General features: G+C 44.8%; 1 protein-coding gene across 5 annotated transcripts in view; it reads right to left on the bottom strand.

Annotated features, from left to right (window-relative positions):
- The window catches only part of NF1 (neurofibromin 1), a 79020-nt gene that overhangs the window by 5076 nt on the left and 52889 nt on the right, over window positions 1–21055 (bottom strand). For 2 of the 5 annotated variants that reach the window (XM_064678133.1, XM_064678131.1), the window contains 22 exons: window positions 19500–19932; window positions 18955–19295; window positions 18009–18211; window positions 16797–16990; window positions 15234–15374; window positions 14728–15007; window positions 13365–13579; window positions 13101–13162; window positions 12863–12977; window positions 11925–12026; window positions 11224–11364; window positions 10752–10878; window positions 10071–10202; window positions 9442–9577; window positions 8472–8629; window positions 7483–7605; window positions 6683–6810; window positions 5891–5991; window positions 5077–5219; window positions 4391–4437; window positions 3484–3700; window positions 1567–1617 (listed from right to left, as the gene is read on the bottom strand). In XM_064678133.1, coding sequence (XP_064534203.1) covers window positions 1567–1617; window positions 3484–3700; window positions 4391–4437; window positions 5077–5219; window positions 5891–5991; window positions 6683–6810; window positions 7483–7605; window positions 8472–8629; window positions 9442–9577; window positions 10071–10202; window positions 10752–10878; window positions 11224–11364; window positions 11925–12026; window positions 12863–12977; window positions 13101–13162; window positions 13365–13579; window positions 14728–15007; window positions 15234–15374; window positions 16797–16990; window positions 18009–18211; window positions 18955–19295; window positions 19500–19932 — 3590 coding nt within the window. The remainder of the gene's footprint in view (window positions 1–1566; window positions 1618–3483; window positions 3701–4390; window positions 4438–5076; window positions 5220–5890; window positions 5992–6682; window positions 6811–7482; window positions 7606–8471; window positions 8630–9441; window positions 9578–10070; window positions 10203–10751; window positions 10879–11223; window positions 11365–11924; window positions 12027–12862; window positions 12978–13100; window positions 13163–13364; window positions 13580–14727; window positions 15008–15233; window positions 15375–16796; window positions 16991–18008; window positions 18212–18954; window positions 19296–19499; window positions 19933–21055) is intronic. The other 3 variants (XM_064678135.1, XM_064678132.1, XM_064678134.1) reach the window with 2 other exon arrangements.

Here is a 21055-nt window from a genome sequence, read left to right on the forward strand (position 1 = left end):
GAGCTGGGAGAACTCTGTCTCACTGCCAGGAGAGTGAAGGGCTCAGCTGGCTCATGCTGCACTCAGCAGGAACAGAACCCATGCAGAGGTTCCCCTGAACAGCTGAGTGTCAAGTGCAGACACCAACTGTAATGATTCAAACTGTCCATAAAAACAATTCACAGACTCACAGAATCGTTAAGGTTGGAAAAGACCTTTAAGGTCATCGAATCCAACCATCAAATTAACTTTTAACAAGTAAAAAAAACAGTTTTCTACAGTGGGTGTTAACAGGAAACAGGCACAGAGCAGGTGAGACTGGGACTCCTCACAAGAACTGCTGTTGCCCAAGTTCAGCCCCAGTGGTGGCAGGAAGAGGCTTGTGGGGGACAGGCTGAGGTTTGTGCCCTTTCTGAGGGCACAACTCACACCTGAGAGCTTCAGATGGTCTCTGCAGGACAAGGTAACTATTATGTTTTGCTCAAAGTCTCACATCAAACAAAGTTCAGAAATGAACTGCTGTGGTGTAAACGTGGCACTGACATGACAACAACACCCCAAACCTGCTGTGGGAGCCATCCTGAGCTTCGGGCACCGGCACTCGAAGCCCCAAAAGCCAAGAGCTGTGTTAGTGCAGATGTGCTCCCAACCAACTGTTCCTTTTTCTGCTGCCCCTGCTGTGGGTTAATCAGCCCTGCAGCAGCAGCTCCATAGCTGTCACAGTGGGACTGTTTGAGGAGTGTTTGACACCCTCACACCCACGGCAGGTGCAGCACAGAAATGAGGAGCAGGACGGGTGGTTTTAGGCAAGAGGCTACAAGTACAATCAGCAGCAAGAATTAGGATGTCTGACAGTGAATACAAAAGTTAGAACAAAATCCTGTTACTGTGACATCTCCACAATTCCATACAGGAAAGTGATTGTCAGTGGCACTAATGGGAACAAAGAACACCCTCCACACTTGGCACAGCGACAGCCTGAGGGCTCCAGCAGAGGCTGCTGCAGGCTGAGGTGCTGCAGGCTGAGGCTGCTGCAGGCTGAGGCTGCTGCAGGCTGAGGTGCTGCAGGCTGCACCTTCCTCTCCCTGTGTGGGCAGCAGCACAAACCCCCCAACTCCACTGAGGACAGGAACAGCCCACGGGGTGAGCAAAAACCCTCCTCTGCAGCTTTCTCTTACTTCTCCATACAAAGCAGAAATGCAGTGGTGTGGAGCTCCCCATCTCCTGCCCCTCTGCCTGCTGCTGTCAGCCCAAAGAACTCCTGTCTGCTGGTGAGTCACTGAGGTTGGAGCTGACTCCTGGTAACTCTAAAGAGCTCACACCAAACAGTGCTTCATTCGAGCTTCACACGTGCAGCACAGTGATTTCCACACCAAGCATCCACCTCTCTGTTGCCAGATGTGTTCCTGAGGCCGTGCCTGGCTCTCTCTCTGCTCTCCCCTCAGATATTTTGGCATCCCCAGGACAGGCCCCAGTGTAGCGCTCGCTGAAGCCATTCCCGTGTCAGTAACTGCTCCTCATGCCACAGCCCCACCCTAACACAGCTCAAGCAGCATTTCGTGCAAATATGATGAAAGAAGAGAGTACCTGGATGAGGCAGCTGCATGAAAACTGCAGACTTAGAGCAAGGCAGAGAAGCTTCACAGACACAGAATGAAAGAAATAAACGTAAGTGAATAATGTCCATGAGACGGGGAAGGGGAGGGAAAGGAGCAGAGATGGTGACAGACAAAACATTCATAAACAATGATCTTGCCTGGTTGTTTTCAGATGCAAGAAATGAATTTTTCATGTATTTGCAACTTAATATATTTGTAACCATAACCAAAAGCTCACTTGGCTGAAAGTGTTTCTTTGCCTCAGTGTGGTGAGGGAGCTCGGTGCTGCTTTCACTGGTGTTTTACATCTCATTTCCAAGCAAACAATGCCCTGTGTGTGTCATCAGTGTGTCATTTCAGACTCACCACTAACCTGAACGAGTTCACTAGTTCCCAACTCTATTTGTGGAGACTCTTAACCAGCCTTTGACAAAAGCCATGTGTTTGCACAGCACTTGGAAGGAGCATTTGACAGGCTGGATTAATTCCTTCCTCTCAGCTTGCAAAGGAATAGGGAACAGAAAGTGGGGCAGAAGGAAGGAGGACATTTACACAGCAAAATGCTTCTTTCCCTCACAGAGAGTCCAATCCTGCACCATCACCTGACCCTTGGAAACGAGCTGCTGGAGCTGCCACTGATGTCCTAAACAGAAAGATGCTGCCCAGAATGTCCTTATTCCACACTGACAGCAAGGTCTGTTCCCAAAGAAATCCCCATTCCCAAATCATTCAAACAGAGCCCTGCCTTACCCCTGCTGCACCTCTGCACCCTGAACACAAACCATCCCAGTGTCCAGAGCCAGGGGAGCCTCTGGAAGGGCAGATTCCTGCACAGAGCCAAGCCCAGCCCAGCAGGGCTCAGTGCAGGGAGCAGAAACCAGGGAGCAAGAGAGTGAAAAAACCCAAAACACCTCAATCCAAGGGTTTTCTGGGCTTCCATTGGGCTTAGAAATGAAGTAGAAATAAAAAGTTGGTTGAAGTGGGTATTTAGAACTGCAACAGCTAAATCATCCCTTAAGAAATATCTCACAGTGTAATTTTTATGACAAAGAAAAGATTTTCTCAGTATAAGAACCACCCCTCCAAAATCACTTCAAGAAGAGTCTTCATGCAGATTTCTTTGACATAAATTCCATCTTCTTCCTATATTTAATTTCTTCTGCCTTATGCTGCTATACTGAGTGATTTTTACTCTTCATTTATTTTCACCCTGCAAACCTTTGCTGTTAAATTTCACCTCTGCATTTCCTTACAATTCCCTTCTCCCCTTGCCAGGAGTTGAGTGTTTTTATCCATTTACTGCCTTGGATGACTGTTCTTTTCCTGCACACCTTCACTTTACCATCAGCATATTTCTGGCAATCCACCACTCTGAGCTGACCCTTTCTCATGTATCCACATGAACTCTTTTCTTCCTTGGAGGCAGAGTCCAACCCCTTTGCTGCTGTGTGGGCACTGGCCTTGGATCACACAGTCAGCTGGAGCTTTGTCAGCCCAGCACACTCTGCATGGCACACTTAGGGATTAGTTTTCCCAACATGTGCTACCTTGCAGTGCCCAGATCAGCATTTTCTCCTTGCAAATTACATGATTACGTGTTTATATTTATTTCTTTTCAAGCCCTCACTGCTGCACATGTTCCACATGAAGATGGAGCTGCTGTCTGTTCTGATGCCCTTAATGCTCTTCCCTTCATGTGGAGTGACCTGGGAGACAGCTTTTGTGCTGGATAGAAGCCAGCATGTGAGCTGGGGTGACAGCTCAGAGCAGTTTAATATTCATTTCACTCTGGAAGGCGCCGATGTTTGGTGCACAAACACATCCAAAGAGCCAACAGAGTGTTCGGCTCCCAAACCTTGAATTCCCCCACTTCCCTCACCCAGGTGGTCCCAGAGCAGCCACTGACCTGGGGAGTGCTGGGAAGTGGCCAGTGAGGTCATGGAGTTGGAGAGGTTGAGGTTGGCAGTGATGCTGAGCTGGCTCTGCACGGCCGGGGGGTACGGAGACGTGGGGGTCAGCAGGGACTCCTCACTGGCTTCCTCATCAATTCCAGGCAAGTACGTGTCAATCAAGGCATCCAGGAACTTCACTATGAGCTCAGCATAGTCTGGGATTTGGTTTTGCTGTGGGAGATGGGTGGGGAAAAAGAAAAGATTGTTCTTTTCTTTGTACTTTCCTGTCAGTCTGAGCTCTGCTCCAGAGCTCACGCTGCAATCACACTGCATTGCCTGGAAATTTTAAACAGCATTTGATGCATCTGTAAAAACTCATTTGTGGTCTTTTTCAGATCAATCTAAATGTGCACATTAAAGACCACTTGTAGGTGTAACTTCAGTGTGGGAGCCCAGGGGCAGGAAGGGGGGCTGTTCCCCCAGGGACTGAGCTGCAGAGCCACCTGGCACTGCCCTGGCAGCTCTGCCCCTGGGCCACTGCCCTGCTCAGCCCCTTCCCCCTGCCATGGCTGGGCACACGGGCACTGCTCCACTGGCTCTGCTCTGACACAGAACTTAACCTTAAAGAATCATCTTTCTTATCAAATTAACCCTTTACACTGTAAGATACATGTAATAAAGTGACCCTGGCAGCAGGAAAAGGTGCCCTTACACACCTGACTGCTTTTCCCTAATTTTGGTAGTATATCTGAGTCTATCAAAGCCCCTGCTGCAGGCTCACAAGTGGTTTTAGCCCAAGAAGTGAGCCTGACAGCTTTCTGCTTGCTTAGAGTAATCCTGTGCCTTGTTTATGTGCATCTTTCCTGCAGCACCAATGTGCCCCAGAAAGGCCAAACACTCCTGAGCACACAGAGCTCTTACCTTGGAGAAGGGGCCAGCAAACCTCCACAGCCCATTGAATCCAAAACCTGCAACAACAAATGGAAAATCACCCTCAAAGCCCAGCTCTCACTGGCACAGAATGACCAGAGGGTGCTCCCTCATTTTCAAAGGTGAATTGGCCACGTGATTCCACATCTCAGTTCCAAAATTCTGTCAGCATTGAAGTTTTTCTCAACTGTCACCTGCTTCTTAGATCTTCCTGGAAAGTTTTTGACTAAGGACCATAAAAACATGTTTAGGTTTTAAGTGTCACAGTTCAAGTGAGCTTGGGCACTGAAAACCAAACATTACACTAAGGAATTTGCCAGTACTTAAATCGATCCCTAATTAATGAAGATAACAAAGTTCATCATCTATCACCACTATTCACATTCTGTGTTTCTTTAAGTTGCTTGGAGGAAACACAGTCCTGAGGTTCAACATCTTTTACTCATATAGATAGTGAAATACTTTTATTATTTGGTGTACAACTGCAGCAGTTCTAATATTTCACGTCAGGACTATTTTTAATCTGCAAACTCTTATTTTTCCTCAGATACCTGAAGCTGGAGAGGTGCCACACCAGCCTGCCTGACTAGTCCAGGAGGGCTGCAATTTGGAAACATTTTCAGTAGTAAATCTAACTCAAAATACAGCAGTTTTGAAAAAAAGGGGAAAATATTTACTCTGTAGATAAGATGTTTGGTACTGGGGTGGAGATTCCTCGTGGTAGACAACACTCTGCACAATCCCATGGATTGGATTCAACAAGTTTGGATCCTGGCACAGCGATAAAAGGGTATTGATCTTGGAGTCCAATAAATTATGCCTGAAGAAAAGAGAAGTGGCTTATTTTCTGGTCATCAAATAAAATAAATCTGCAGTTCCAAACTGACTACAGTAACCAGCAGTTCAGGTGGGATTTTTACACCTCAGTGATTCCAGAACACAATTCCCAGTGTTCCATGAGGACTCTTAATGAAGGGCAGCACTTTCAGTATAACCATATAAACCATCAAAGCCTTCCCCTAGCACTTTAAATTGCAAATATTTTAATTCTTTTAAAGCAAAAATTCTTCACTGGATTTGTGTTCCTGTCAGCCACAGTCCCAAAGCAGCTTTTTAAACCCGTGGAGCTCTGTCCCACTGAGCTGCCTGCAGGTCTCTGCCACGCTGGGGGTTTCAAGGCAAATGACAGTTACTGACAATCGTGGTTTCAGTAACTCACAGAACTTGGGTGGGCTTTGACCACGACTTTATAAAGCCAGAACAAGGCAGCATTCCTTTAAATGGTGCTCATCTGCTCACCTTAATTTCTGACAGTTGGGCTTCCTTTACATGTATTTGCTCCAGCAAAACTACAACAGATATCTAAAGAAATACACCCAGAGTACCTGCGAAAGGCTTGAAATCAGTTTTGAAACACACCTGGGGGGCAAATCAAAACCAACCAGCCATGGCCAGCCTGCAGTTCATAACCCACACGTGAGAGGTACTCACACAACAGGAAAGACCTTCGGGAAGACAACACTGGCTTCTGCTAAATACTCGTAGAGGATGCGCTGGTCGAACTCGTCCGTGGTGTACTTCACCAGCGTGGCCTGCACAGGGAGAGACCCCATCAGTGCCTGCCACTTTGCACAGGGAGAGACCCCATCACTGCCTGCCACTTTGCACAGGGAGAGACCCCATCACTGCCTGCCACTTTGCACAGGGAGAGACCCCATCACTGCCTGCCACTTTGCACAGGGAGAGACCCCATCACTGCCTGCCACTTTGCACAGGGAGAGACCCCATCACTGCCTGGCACTTTGCACAGGGAGAGACCCCATCAGCTCACTGACAGCCCTGACTGTGCTGTGGGTAAGGGCTTGACAATTCTGACTAGCACAAAGCAGCACTACAGAAGATTCACTTATGTCTGTACTAGGAAACAACTAAACTGGTTGGTAACAGCCTCTATTTTGGCAATAACTTCATCTAGTTGGGTTTGGACACAAGTGTCCAACTGAGTCTCTCTGAATTGTCTGTGTCCTGGGAACTGCATTGGCACAGCTGAAGGAAGGTCTATCAGACTGTACCACATTACTGTCTAATGACTTTTAAACTGAACTATGCTGAGATTCCAACAATTTTCATTTCTTTTAACCTCTAATATATTAATAATCTTTTATTATATAAAATTAGTTTATGATAAAACTCAGCCAGGAAAGACTCCAATTAACACATTTGCTTCACTGGGAGCTGGAAGGACATCAGAAAATAGCAGACAATACACAGAAGAAAGCTTACAAGAACTGTAAGCAGCAGAGCTTGAATTTTTGGGTCAGTCAGAACCTCTTCATCCAGGAGGACGTTTGACTCAGAAACAGAAACTTTCCGGAGATGTGGGTGCTGCTGTGGTGATATTCTCTGGGTTTCTGCCAGATAAAAAAGAGCAAAATAAACCCAAAGCAAGACAGGATCAGCTCCTGCACAACAGATTCAGTCATGTGCAAACCTCAGAGTTCACCAGCCTCTTCAGCAAGGTGACAGCAACGACTGTGCTGGAACAGAGCAGCACTGGACCAGTCCATGGGATGTGGTATCGGATGGCAAACAAAAACCCCAATTTCCTTGTCAGTGAAATACAGGCCCAGGGGTGTAAGTACCAAATTCAGGGTCAGGTAGACACAAGAGAAGAACCCTGGTCTTGCATTGCAATTGGGGGTGGGGGCACAGGAAGCAGATGGGGGAGAAGATGAAGAGAGGCATTCCAGGCATCAGGTCACATTCCATCTCCTGCAGGAATCTGCAGCTGGGGCTTATTAACTTATAACAAGCCAAATGTTGTTTATTTGCTTGCACTCCTATATGCAGGACTTTGGGGCTGCCCTGATTCTGCACCTGTAAACTGAGCAGCTCCAATTCCAGCCTCAGCTGCCAGTGATAGGAAGGCTGCACCCTGCAGAAGCACTGCTAAGAAAGGTGCTTCTCCCTTACCTTGGAGTAACCTTGGTAAATAAACGCTCAATTTAGAAATAATCCTTTGTATAGATATACAAAGTGTTCAGAATTAGTATTATTCTTAAAATGTTAGTCCTGTTTCTCACCCATTTCATAATCATTTTCGGCTACTCTCCTCATTTTGGGAGGCGTTGTGATTCCAGATTCCATGTCTTGCCTTTTAGGAGCCTTTGTGTCCGATATCAAATGGTCAAAACTTTTCCTTGTACCTAAAAACAATTTATCAGGCAATTAAAAACATTAAACCTGAATCCATTTTCTAACTTTTTCTGATTTTCTGGCCAAGCTACTCCCCTCTCTACCGTGTACTGCCAGGAATCTGGGGGCATTCTCCCGTTCTCCGGGATGGGACAGACAGGACGGTCACACCATGCCGCTCTCCATCACAGTTTCCAAAGTGCTTCACAACACACATGAGGAGAACATGCAGTTAGTCAGGTGGGCATGCCATGGACCCCTGGGCACCACACCACACTGAGACACATGCCACAAGGTGGGTACTGAAAAGGAAGCAGGAACAGGGCTGCAATGAAGGAAATGCCCCTCTTCTGCCACCCGGGTAAGGCCAAAGGGCTCCCGCAAGTTCTGCAGAGCAACTCAGCTTGTTCCTCTGATAAAAGACTTGGTTTGGAAACACGATGCCCTGAGAAGCCATGAACACAAATCAGATTGCTTATAAAACATCTCCAGTGTTCTGGGACCATCTCTAGCACAAACCAGAGCAGCTGAGCTCAGTATTCACTTCTTGGGTTTGCTGGATAGGGCTGGTAGCAGAAAATTGGCACGAGGAATCTTTAGTGACTGGAATATATTTTTTTCTTCCCTTTCTCCCTTTTCCACTTCACATGCACATTTTGAGTGTCACTCTTGCTCCCTCCCTTCATGACCAAAAGAACTGAGTCCTCTTTAACTGTCCAGTGTCCTGCAATTTGTATTTTGCAGAAACTGTACATATTCCTCTGAATCAGGACTAAGCCCTTAAAGTCAGAACCAATACAAGAGAATAATTTTTCTCCAGCAATGCTTCCCAGGGTACTCTGTAGAAAAAATCAACAACTTAGTTATCTTAAATAACCTAGAAGCTTTTTAGTGTTGGCTTGTGAAGGCTGCCCCATGTCCAGGCTCATGGATTTCCGGGTGCGGGGGCTGATCTGGCCCACGGTCGGGTAGTTGGCAGCCAGGTGTCTGTCTGACCCCTTGGGGGATGACCAGGGCTGGTTCTCCTTTAGTGTCCTGCAAGTGCAAAGAAATTAAATTAAGGAAATCTTTAAAACTCTGCACATTTAGGCCTAAGTTTCTCAAGTAGCCAAACTATCCTTTATTAAACACATCTTTCCCACCAAGTTAATTTACCCTAAACACATATTAAGACATAGTAATTACTTTGCTTGCAAAAATGTCTGAGGTAGTGAAACCAAACAATCTGATGTGAATGTAATGCTGAGGAGATAAAAAATAAAGTAATGAAAAGAACACAAGCAAATCAGCCTATGGGGCAAGAAGAAACATATTTAATATGCAGCTACTCCATGCTCAGTGCTAAAAATAGAGATCCTGAGCAAGGTGCTCCCTGTTGAGAGACACAGGCTCTCCATGGCACTTCCAGGTTGATTCCCTGGCTGATGTCTCTGGTTGCACACAGACAGGCTGTAATAAGGTGTCAGGGTTTTCCAGTGGCACAGACAAGTACATGCCTTGGAGCTCTTAAAAGCACAAACAAAAGTTTCTTCTAAAATATAAATGAGATTAAATCAGATTTGTAGAAAGATGCTAGCAAAAAGTATTACAGCCTCCAGAGCAGTTAAACTCTGAAATAGTTTTATGGATCTGAAAATTAAATCTGTGTGAATTCCAGGCCCAAATTTGTCTTTGACTCCTGATCACAGTGGAAGCAGCAAATTGGTCAGGAACCAGTCACAGCCCAGGAACTCAGTGCTGTCAGTGGGGGTTCAGCCCTCAATATACCACAGGTTATCTCCAGGTCACTTCCTAAAGGAAACAGATATTGCCATTTGGATAACTTATCTAGAAGTCAGACAACCAACCTATAGCTAGTGTCACTGTGATGTATGGGATATGTATCCATAGGAACATTTTCCATTGACACGTCTGTCAACAAGAGAGACTTCCTATGCTTTAGGCTGCAGCGGCTCCGAACCTCCTCAGACACCGTCAGCAGAGCTGGAAATGCATTGAACAATATCAACAAGATGCCATCAATTTACAGTTTTTACTGAGTCCAAAGAAGACCACTGAGCTGTATTTACACCTTATGAAATATACAGATTAAAAGCAGGTCATTTAAAAAGAATTATACTCCCCATCCAGTTACAATGACAAGATTTACACATTGGCCCTCACATGTCACAATTTCTATGTCTAGACCACTAGAAATTTGAATGCTCTAAGACACACCCTTTAGTATTTACACCAAGAAACCTTCAGCCTCCCTGAAGGATTTCCAAAGCTGCAGAGCAGGTGCTGTGCTGGCAAAGCTCTCAGTCCCCAAACAGCTTTCCTTGATGAACCCACCCTGCCCACACTCCTGTCCACCTCCAGTTACAAGTTTCCTTTATGCTGGTACAATTCCAACAACCTAAACCTGAAGGAATTCCCAAATAATCCACTCCTTTTCCATCAGCACAGATTGAAAAGGCAGTTTGGTCCATTTTACCTGCCAGGTAAGCCACGCTCTGGGTGTTCACCTCGAACTTGTCACAGTTCCTGTGTTTGTTAACCAGAGCGAGGAGTGTGTGCAAAATCCTCACTGTCCTTGCTACAGTGGTAGGAGAAGGATGCCTGTACCCTAAGAAACAAAATATTGCATTTAATTCTTGAACCCATATTTCTGAAGCATGAATATTTTGAAAATACTTATGAAGATTTTCCAGCAGGTTCTCAGGACACTCTGTCTCAAGGGTAGGGAAGCACAGCGCTGACAGAAATTGCATATTCAAGACTAGTTCTTTCTGTCCCATCCCTCAAAACCACATAATTTCAAATGTTTGTGCATGCATTGTATCTATTGCCCCACAAATCAGTCTTCTAAAAGGAACAGTGAGCCTGAGTGCAGGCAAACACACAGAGAGACATTGGAGGAAGAAGTGAAGAACTGCAGCAAATGAAGCCCCACGTCCTGTGACAGTTTAGAATTTACAGCACTAAAGACCTTTCTAGGACATGTATAAAGGAAACCTGGCAAAGTCCTTTAGTCAAAAACATTTAATTCTGCATCTACTCTGTAATCCAAGTTACTTAAAATCCACCACCCTGTTTGTGCCCTTTATGCTTGGACTTGTTTTTATTTCCAAATTAAGAGTGCTCATCTAAAAGGAACAGCAGTATACACTCTTACCTTTCAGGAGATGTCCCACTAGTGCAAAGTTAAAGTTGGAATTGAAATTTAGCCCAACAAAATGATCCATTTGCTTGCAGTGCCATTCAAGTGGTCTCCTGATCTCCATGAACACCTCTTCTGGGCTCTGACCCAAAAGAAATAAAATAAAAGAGTACCTCACTGGAAGTTACTTTTTTTAAGTGACAAAACAGTTCCTTTAAGAGGTCACAGGAAAATATCAGACACTTTCTCACAGATCACATCTGGACATTTCTGTTCCAATTTCACACAGAGCAATAAGAGCTTCATCTCCACATCTTAGTTCTGCTGTTGATATCACTCAAGTGAAACAATTTCTAATGCAAATTTCAGGTTTAGTTGCTTAAGCAGTGCCCACAAGGACAAAGTTGGGGTTTTTTTCCCCTTCTTTAACAGCTCTGACTGCTGACATCACTGAAGGGTCAGCCAGAGCTGAGTGCTGCCAGCTCACCTTGTCATTGAACACCCGCAGGCTGTCCAGGGTGTGCAGGTTCTGCTCCAGCAGTGCTGTTCCTGCTGAGTACAGGTTCACCTCATCCAGCTGCAGCACTGCCATGGCCACCCAGAAGAGAGCCTTGTGCATAGGAGAGTCCTGGAGGGGAGAGAAAGAGCCACCAGTTCACTTCCAAGTCAGTTCCTGTAGATGAACAACAACTAGGACCCACGGGGGGGTTTGTCCTCCTCGTAGCAGGTTTTGTCCTCAGCCACATCCATTCCAACAAAGCAGATGCTCCTCCTTGTACCTGTTGGTTTGCTGCTCAAACAGGGCACCTGACAGTACCCTCAGCTGGGTGAACTCCCAGCAAACCAGGCCCTGCCATTTCCTGCAGCCTGACGTGGAAGGGCCGTACCAGCAATGACACCAAAGGCAGGGCTGGAAATGCTGTGGAAAGCAAGGCTGGGAACAGCCTTTGCCCACATGGCCATGGCCCAGTTTGGGGAAGCAGAACAGAACATCCTGCAGCATTTCCAAAGCCTTTGCACAGGTCCCACAGACAATCTGCCACATGTCCCATATGTGGTACTTCCAAGCATGAGTCACAGCAGTGAAGTGGGAACTTCAGATACCCCAACACTTATCTGAGATTATACCCACAATTAGAACTTTAATTTATAAAATTCTCTGTTTACTCTACAAAGCCAGTTATTTACCTTGTTAAGAAGAGGCTGCAGCTTGGTGAGGGCTATAACTGTGGCTTCTATTAGAACTTGGCTATTGTAATTATCAGGGCCTTTTAAACAGCTCTCAAGTCCCTTTTTGTAAGAAAAGAGAATAATTAAAAATACAACCATAATTACATTTTGCTTTGTAAAAAGAAGATCAAAGCTCTACACAATAATTGCAGCTCTCAATTATTTACAAAGCCTGAGCTCATTTTACACCAATTCTCAAGAACTTTTCCAAATGGAGATTTACACAGCAGTGATATATGTACTGCTGAGAGCAGCTGCACAACAGGCACCAGAACAGCCAGGGTGCAGAGCAGGGTGTAAGAGCTGGAGAGAAGCTCTTTTATCATTTAGATGCCATTCAATTAAAGTTTATGTCCATAAAACTCGAATAAAATGCTTAAAGGACACATATTTAGCACACTGTTCATTTGCTATGGAACACAACCTTCTTCAGAAAAAGGGAACATCACTGTCAGTCCAGGCAGCCTGTTTTGATTTTTTCTGATATAAATGTCCTGCTCTTTACTGTATTTACTTACAACACATGAGGTTATGCACTTCCTTTAGGAGAAAGGAAGTTGTGAATCATGTGTATGCAGGTAAATGCCTTAACAGAAAATTTCTCATTTATTTAAATAACTGACTGCTGAATCCACCTTTGTCTCAAATGTTAAACTCAATATCGAGCCCTACTGTTACTCTACAAGTCACAGCAGTGACAGAACTTATTGCCACCAAATCAATTCAAAATAAAAGGCCTGGCCTACAGAAAGCGTATTTCCAATCAGTTCTATACAAAAATATGCTTGAAAAATATATTTATCCTCAAATTATGCCAAGTTCTATATTTGATGGGAAGATAGAACTAAAATTAGCTACTTTATGAGTCACAAAGAAAAACAGACAGCCCCATATACCTTGCTGAGAATTCGGATGATTTGTTTTATTTGTCCATGAGACACACGTTTACTTATACAGCCAAAAACAACCAGTGCTCTTGGCTGCAGGGAGGGGTTATACTGGAATGCAAACCTATGAAGAAACAGAGGACACTGCATTAAACAACATATATACAACAACAACAAAAAAATATATAACAAAAAGCTGAGAATTTCGGGTGTGCTACACAGGCAGGGTGTGACATCTACCACGTACTTTTGAGCTAGTTCAGTCCACTGGTCCAGCCACTTGCACGTTGGAATATCCCTCATACAGGCCTAAAAAGAATTAGACTGTTTGAATGCACGTGACATTAAGTAGAAGTACTCTGTACATTCAGTGTGCAGCAGTTTACTCTCAGGAGTCAGCTCCTGGTATCTCTAACCATGCCAGGGGTGGTGTCCCTGCACTGCCAGCCTGCAGCAGGGCAGCAGTGCCCCTCTCCCTCAGCAGTGCTCCCTCTCCCTGAGGCCCCCCTACCTCCATGATCTCCAGCAAGGCCTCGGTGACGGTCTCCAGCGAGGTCAGGGCGAAGGTCTCCCTCTCGTAGGAGCCGGGCGAGAAGGACCTGTCGCGGTAGCTGGAGCGGAACGCGATGACCGCGGCCGACTTCACCTTGCTGATCCCAAACAGCAAATAAAACTTGGGCAGAGAGAACTCAGTCAAGCTCAGCCTTAAAACTTGCTTGGTCTCCTCTGTTGAATAAAGATTTACATATTAGATTTATACCTTGGAAGTTCCAACTCACATTTTAACGCCCTGAGGTCTCGCCCTCCCAACACCAGAGCAGATAAACAGCCTGCAGGTCACTGCACATTCCAACACTGTTCCCTTTGCTGCTGCTCCCCAAATACACCACAACAGCTGGGCCCCCCTGCACTGATTGTTGAAACCAGGCACAAGGAAGAGGGATTCTAAAAACAGGTACAAAGCAACTTTCTCAAAGATGTGGTTCTGTGACTTCTCCTCACACTGATTCAGGAAACGGAAACCCAGAGCGTTCCTGTTCTGAAATACCAACAGAACTGGAGGTTCAAACTGCAGCAAACTCTGCTTTTGGCTCTGGCACTGACATGAAGAAAGCCACTTAAAGCAGAAGAAAATGATGGCCTGTTCCTAGCAGTGACTATTTTCACAGTTCTGTCCTTGCAGGTTATCTCGGTGCACTCCAACCCCCCGTGCAGGCAGGAGGGCTCAGGGAGGCTCCCTGTGCCAAAGCACAGCCTCTCTGTGTGTGTGTATGCACCCACTCACCCCTTCCATATATATAGACATAACTTGAGCTTTCAAATACTTAAAAAAGGACAAGATTACAGAAACTTGGAAATTTTTTTTCTGCACAAAATCCAGCCTGTGCTTCTGTGGCAAGAAGTGGCTAATTGCTAATACCTCTTATTTTAGGACTGCTAAAATACAACAGTAGATAAAATACCTGTTTTACACTATAGCTTCACAATTCCCTTAGGTAATTGATATTTTTGTTACCACATTATGCAACCCTTCACAAGATGCACATCAGCCAGTTTTAGCACAGATTGTATTTTCTCCTTTGCCTCACCAGAAACTCACTGGTACTTTCTTCTCTTTTTCTAAAACCCATTATACAATGGGTTTTAGAAAATTACACAAACAATTTGCATTATGCACCAGCTCTAAACGAGATATTTTTTATTTCCATACTCATTTCTTGTTGATCATATCTTCATTCTGATTTGTATTCAAGCTGAGCTACAAAGCTCTATTTTCAAACTCTCAGAATAGTTTGCAGAGAGAATGACAACTCAAATATTTGCTAAACAAATTAAGGAGCAATCATCTTCACTGAAACTCCAAAAAAACTCACCACTGAAGTGAAGCTGTGAACAAGTGCACAGAGAGTGGATGATGTTGATGACGAGACCGTGAGTGGAAGCTCTGAGGGAAAGGGGGCCCGTGGCCACCAGCAGAGTGACCACGTGGAAGAGGTAGGGGAGGTGTGCAGCCACATCCAGGGAGTTGTTGAAGGACAGCATGAGCATGTAGCGGGCCAGGATAGCAATGTCATCCCACATCAGGTGCTGCTCCAGCGTGGGAGTGGGGGACAGACAAGTCTTGTCGATGATTTTGCACATCCTCCCAATCACCTGCAAAGAGAGCAACCATCCTGTTGTGCTCAAACGAGGAGCCCAGCTCAAAATCCACTAATAACCACCACAGTTCAACACTGGAATGATTCTATTGCTTGGAACCTATTTTGTCATGGTTTCTGCATCATTGCCTGCACTGAGATCAGAAAGCATCTCAGTGTCACATTAGCAGATAAGTTGAAATTATTATATAAAAGGAAATTAAGGCAAAGAGGGAACTCACTTTGCTTGACACGAGTTTGACGTTGCCAGAAGCCAGTGCCACAGCTGTGTCTGCCATCACCTCAGCTTTGATGGAGCCCAGGCCCCCCGTGGCACTGGTTTTGATGAAACTGTCCAGCACCACATCCAGGAGATCTGTTATCTGAGACAGGAAAGATCCTCTCTTACCAGTCAGCTTAACTTTGGTTTCCCACAGTGAAGCACCACCAAAATCAGCAAAACTATCACAAACTGAAGCATCAGTTTTAGTCACTCATTATTCTTTTGGCAAAAAGCCTCATGTAAATTTTAGAACCATAAAGCTGAATTCCATCAGGTTTTACTCGAAATGCTTCAGTACTGTGGAGAAACTATAATTTATTTTGCACTATTTTTATTTTGGTTTCCACTTTAAAAGCATAACTATTTATAAAATGCTGAACACAGTAAGAAGGAACTGGATTTGAAGCAGAAAAAAACGTACTTCCAAGAAAATAAGCAAGATCTATCTGTCACAGTTCTTGCTTAGAGCACAGTCGTGTGTGAATATGGCTGCCAGTAAAACAACAAAAGACATTTAATATATATGCAGGTAAGAAGCTGATCTGTCCAAGAGCACAGAACCCTCAAACTCTAGAGGTAAGACACAGGCAAACACTGATGCTATTCCAGTACTGGTTCAAACTCAGCTCTCATCACTTCATCAGAAGTGGTTGCAACTCTGGTCAGGTCAATTCAGTCAATGACAAAACTTCCACCGACTGCTGTGAAATATTTCATCTTTTTTGTTCTCCATATTTACCTGCTGACTGCCTCTGATACTGGACATAACAGTCATACTGCTTTCAGTGTGATTTAAGCTTTCAAAATAAGCTGGTTTTTTTGTTTTGTTTTGGGGGGGTTTGTTGGGTGTTTTTTGCCAATGGAACAAGGAAGAAATCCCACTCATGCATCCATTTGTCAGGTCTCCCACATTCTCCAAGAGCAGCTCTTTGATGCTGGGCTACAGCAATTTGGATGGCAGTTAGAAAAAAAAAAAATCACTAAAATAGTGTGCCAAGGAGGAAGTGGATGCAAAGCTCGTGGGGGAGCCTGGCCACAGGAAGCACATTTGCCCAGACACCTTCCCCTTGAATGGCACGTGTGATGTCAGCTTTACTCTTCTCATGTTGATGATTAAGCTAATCATCAACAGGATGGGAATCAAAATGCCTCTGTTTCAAAAGTGCAAACAGAAAAAAATGTGTTTGTTCAATGCCATGGGCCTCATACCCCTCAGTGTCAGTGCTCTCCTCTTCCCATCCAGACCCTCCACCCTGGGGTTCTGATCAACTCATTACTCCTGTTACCAACAGCTCGTAATTTTCAATTCTCAGTAAGGGCCAGGAACACATCTCTAGAAGCCAGAGTTCAGTAATGATTTTATGAAGCATTTTACAGAGTGGAAACTTCAGAAGAACCTGCTCACTGCTCTCCGTGTGGCTCACACACCGGGGCTGTGTTAGGAGCCATTTTATTCTTCTGCATTAACATTTAAGTGGTTAAAAACTCTATCATCTGTTTACAAATGGTGCAGAATCTGTACCTGTCCAAGACTTCCCCATATCTTAGCTTGAATGGAAGGATACATCTGTTTCTCATTTATTGTCATTGTGATGAGCTTATCCAGAATAGCAGTGACTCGCTGGCGCTTGGCATCGTCGTTGTGCTTGCAGAACCTGACCAGGTTGGACAGCCAGGGAGTCATGTACTCCAGACACAGGTGTTTCAGCTCAATGCCTGAAAGAGAAATGCACCTTGGAACACAGAACCAGCACTGGCCTCTGTTCATGAATCATTCTTTGTGAGCACTTTTCCTTTCAGTTTTGCTGTCTAAAATACTGTCAGGGTTGAGCAAAGAACACTAGGCAAACAGAGAAGCTTCAAAAAGAAACACTAACAACTCCAATAATGACACCCAAGAAACATCTGTAGGCATCTGGCAAGGAGATGGTGACATTTTAATATCTTATTACAAGATGTGACATAAAAATGTGCGCATTCAATGTTAGGCAGGACTACTTAAGTTAATGTCTTTTTAATCTTTGGAAAATATTCTAAACAGCTCCCAGCAGTAAAGTCAGAGCTGTATTATGCCTGGAAAAAAGAGATGGCACAAGGAGGGCAAGAGAGCCAGATGTACAACAGAGAGAGAGGATCCTTGGAGAAGATCAGCTCTGATATGACTGAAGAACCTCTAACTCTTCTGTGCATGTGTATTCCAGAGTTCAAACCTTCACTATCATGGACCTTAAATTTAGGCTTTTGTTCTATAATATTCTCCACTTCTGGTGCATTAATAACAGCCCAACAGAAATCTACCCAAAGTAATCACTGTACAAACTATCACAGGGATATGAAAGGAATTGTTTGTATTGTGATCTCTCTGAATGCACTAAACTCTCTCAACGAATGAGATGTCAAGTAAAACTTGTTTTAACATTAATTTCAAAGTTTAAAAAAAAAAAGGCAGCTGCCTTTTAATGTGCTTCAGGAGAAAGGAGAAGGCACATTCAAATATGAAAAGTTTTGTTCCAAGAGCTGCTATCCAGTCTGGGAAACTGCCTGCCCTGAGGGTGTCACACTGCTGGGCTCCAGGGACACAGACAGGAACGGCTCATCTGCAAACCAGCCCCAAGCAGAATTTGCAATTTAAACTGACTGTAACTCAGTAAGCTTAACTGACTAAGCCAGACAGCTACTAACCTAAATCCTGTCACATTCAGAGTGAGCATTAAGACACACCAGAGTTACTCACTGGATTTGCTAAATCCCGAAATACACTCCTCCAAGAACTCCAAGGTGAGGTGTGGCTCGTTTGCTGCAAGAGTCTTACTGATAGATACAATAAATAGTGTGTTGTTGGCAGGAATACACAGACCTGAAGTTTCCAGTAACTGGCCCTCAATCTTTAAATTAAAGGTACAGGTTAAGGCACATAGGAGATTATAGGCAGCAGACCTGTAACAAAGCAAACAACATGATTTGTAGGAATTTTCTTGTACATTTGAAAATATACACATTGTTCATCACAGTAGCAGTACTGACATTTTAAAAACCAAATCCATTTTAAAACCCAAATCTATAGTAGAAATCACATCTAAATCCTGAACTTTTCCCCTGCACCAGTTACAATTCAGAGACAAACACACTTGCCTTGGAGAAACAGAAGAAATTATTCTTCCACTTGCTCTGAACAATTTCTGCTGAGGGTACAGAGTGTGCTTGAAGGGCTTTGTATGGGACTTCTCAGAATGGCTTGTAGTTCCAGGAAATCCTAAATCATTCCAGGTGCACCTGAGCTGCTGGACAGAGCCTGCCCAGGGCCCAGAGGTGCCCCTGGCCAGCACACAGCCCAGAGGAGCCCGTTCAGACATGGATCATGAGCCTGCTCTAAGGGGTACAGCTCCCACATTATTAAACAACAGGTTCAACACCATGGAAATCAAATGTACCTAATAAACATACAGTCCAAAGCAGAAGTATTTCTCCTTATAAAGAGAAGTTAAGCTTCCTACATGACTGCAGTTCCTCTCACAGTGTATGCCTTTCTTCACCTATAGAAACCCAATCTTCCTTTATTAGAAATTACTCTTTATGGAGCTGTGGTGGCAGAAAAACGGTTAGATTTTCTAAACTAAGGAAGCCTTGGAGAGAATTCTCACATTTTGACCAAAGCTGGTATTGATTTCAAAGCTCTGTACCTCAGACTGGGGTCTGAGCTCCCCAGGTTGAGCAGTGCTATGTTCAGCAGCGTTCCAGGGACATCCTTGGGACGGATTTTGGTGTGCTGAGGGATGGAGTCCGGCTGGGACAGCTCCCACCGCGTCCGGATGTGGATGATGGACCTCACGATGGCTTCACACTCCTGGTGCATGAAGGTGAGTGGTGTGCCTTGGTTGGCAATGGTCAGGGTGAACTGGTTCTCATCAACAAGACAGATTTCCTCAATCTCAGAGGCGTAGTAGATGTCATTCAAAAACACCGTCTGGCCCAGGACTCGTGTTCGCTCTGCCGATGTCACCTGCACAGCTGTCGACCCAACCTTAGAAAGAGAACAGAGAACTGGCTCAGCACCTACTGTTAATCATACAAAGAGAAAAGTCTGATACTCCTAATTTTATAAAAGACAAACGTATGAAATTTTATACTTCTTAAAGGGGCATACTAGAAATTGTGATTTCTCCTCAAAATGGAAGGAGAACTAAGAGACAGAAAAATCACCAGGAACAGCACTAAAAGCACTTACTTTAATAGAAACTTTGGTGTCTTTATGAGCCAGCTTGAGAGCATTGTGAAACACTTTCAAGTCCTCCTCCAAAGCCAAGGTAGCTGCTGGGAGCTTCTGCTGGTCGTGCTCGATGTGCTCTGCCAGCTTCCCTGGAGAGTCTATGAAAACAAGCCTTTTGCTTCCTTTCAAACCTGTCAAGAGTCTTTCATGGTATTTGGTGTATTCTCTGACCCAAGAGTTACAGTTATAAATAAAAACTGCTGCGACATTTTCATAAGCAAAGCCTGGAAAAACTACAAACCATTTAGAAAGAAAGTCTGTTTTAAAGCGATTACTGGGGCCAGCGTGGGTGAGGTCCACCACGATTTCATATGGCTTTGCATAGTATGGCTTCAGGGTCAGCAGCACGTGGTAGATGAGCAGATCACCATTGATCTGGCCAGTCTTGAACCTGTGGGACGAGACAGACATGGCTGGGTTACATCTGAGAGCCACAGCACAGAGCCTGGGCCTCAGGCCACGAACAGCACTCCCACCACGGACACGAGCCAGGCTGAGCCTCCACACCCAGAGCCACCTCAGGGGCACCACACTGGCCCCTGCCACTGCTCCCCAAGGGTCACAGCCCAACTCTGTTTAGTGCCCAGTGTGCTGGAGCTCGACTTGGGATTCAACTCAACCTCATCTTGAAGTGCCCCACGACCTCCCACAGCCAAGTGACCTCCAGGAGGTTTGTTCAACTAAGAGAAAAATCCAAGCCATGCTGGAGCAGCAGTGCAGCTGGATTGCATGGAAAGAGCTCAAGAGCTTCTTTAAAAATAAAAGTGCCTCTAACTTTGCTACCACTTTAGAGATTCAAATTATATCTATTTTTGAATGTGGAAAAATATACTTATCTCAGGAGTTTTAATTAAGAATAAATAAACATCCACACAGCAACTTTTTCGAATCAGACCCATTCCATTTGCTATATACTGCAACACTAATGCTTGGGGGAGTGTTTCCAAGAATGGTCAGTCCTCTGAGGACTACAGAGGATTTGTCTACAAAAATAACTCTTTCTGGAAAAACATTCACATAATTAAGAATAATTTTTCTCATTTAAAGATTCTGTGAATTTTGAGACTGGGCAACACATCTGCCTAAATCACATCTCCAGAGTTCACACAGCAGACAGAATTCCACTGGGAAGAATTAATTAAAGATAAATACATCAGTAGCTCATGAAAATTTAAGGTACTTTTAAATCCCTGCCACTGTTCCCAGCTGTCATTAACTCAACAGGATACAGGCAGAGCTGCTAAATGCTGTAGGCACAGCTGTAGCTTTGAGGGTACCAGGGCACCTCTCCTGGTAACACCCGAGTGCAGGACACCTGAGGAGATGTCCTGGACACAGAACATCTGTCTGCCCTTGTGCAGGACACCTGAGGAGATGTCCTGGACACAGAACATCTGTCTGCCCTTGTGCAGGACACCTGAGGAGATGTCCTGGACACAGAACATCTGTCTGCCCAAGAGCCTTTTCTCCCGTCCTTCCTGCTGCTCTGAGAGCTGAGCTGGGCAGGTGGGTGT

Source organism: Pseudopipra pipra, chromosome 21 (genome assembly GCF_036250125.1).
Source record: "Pseudopipra pipra isolate bDixPip1 chromosome 21, bDixPip1.hap1, whole genome shotgun sequence".
NCBI lineage: Eukaryota > Metazoa > Chordata > Aves > Passeriformes > Pipridae > Pseudopipra > Pseudopipra pipra.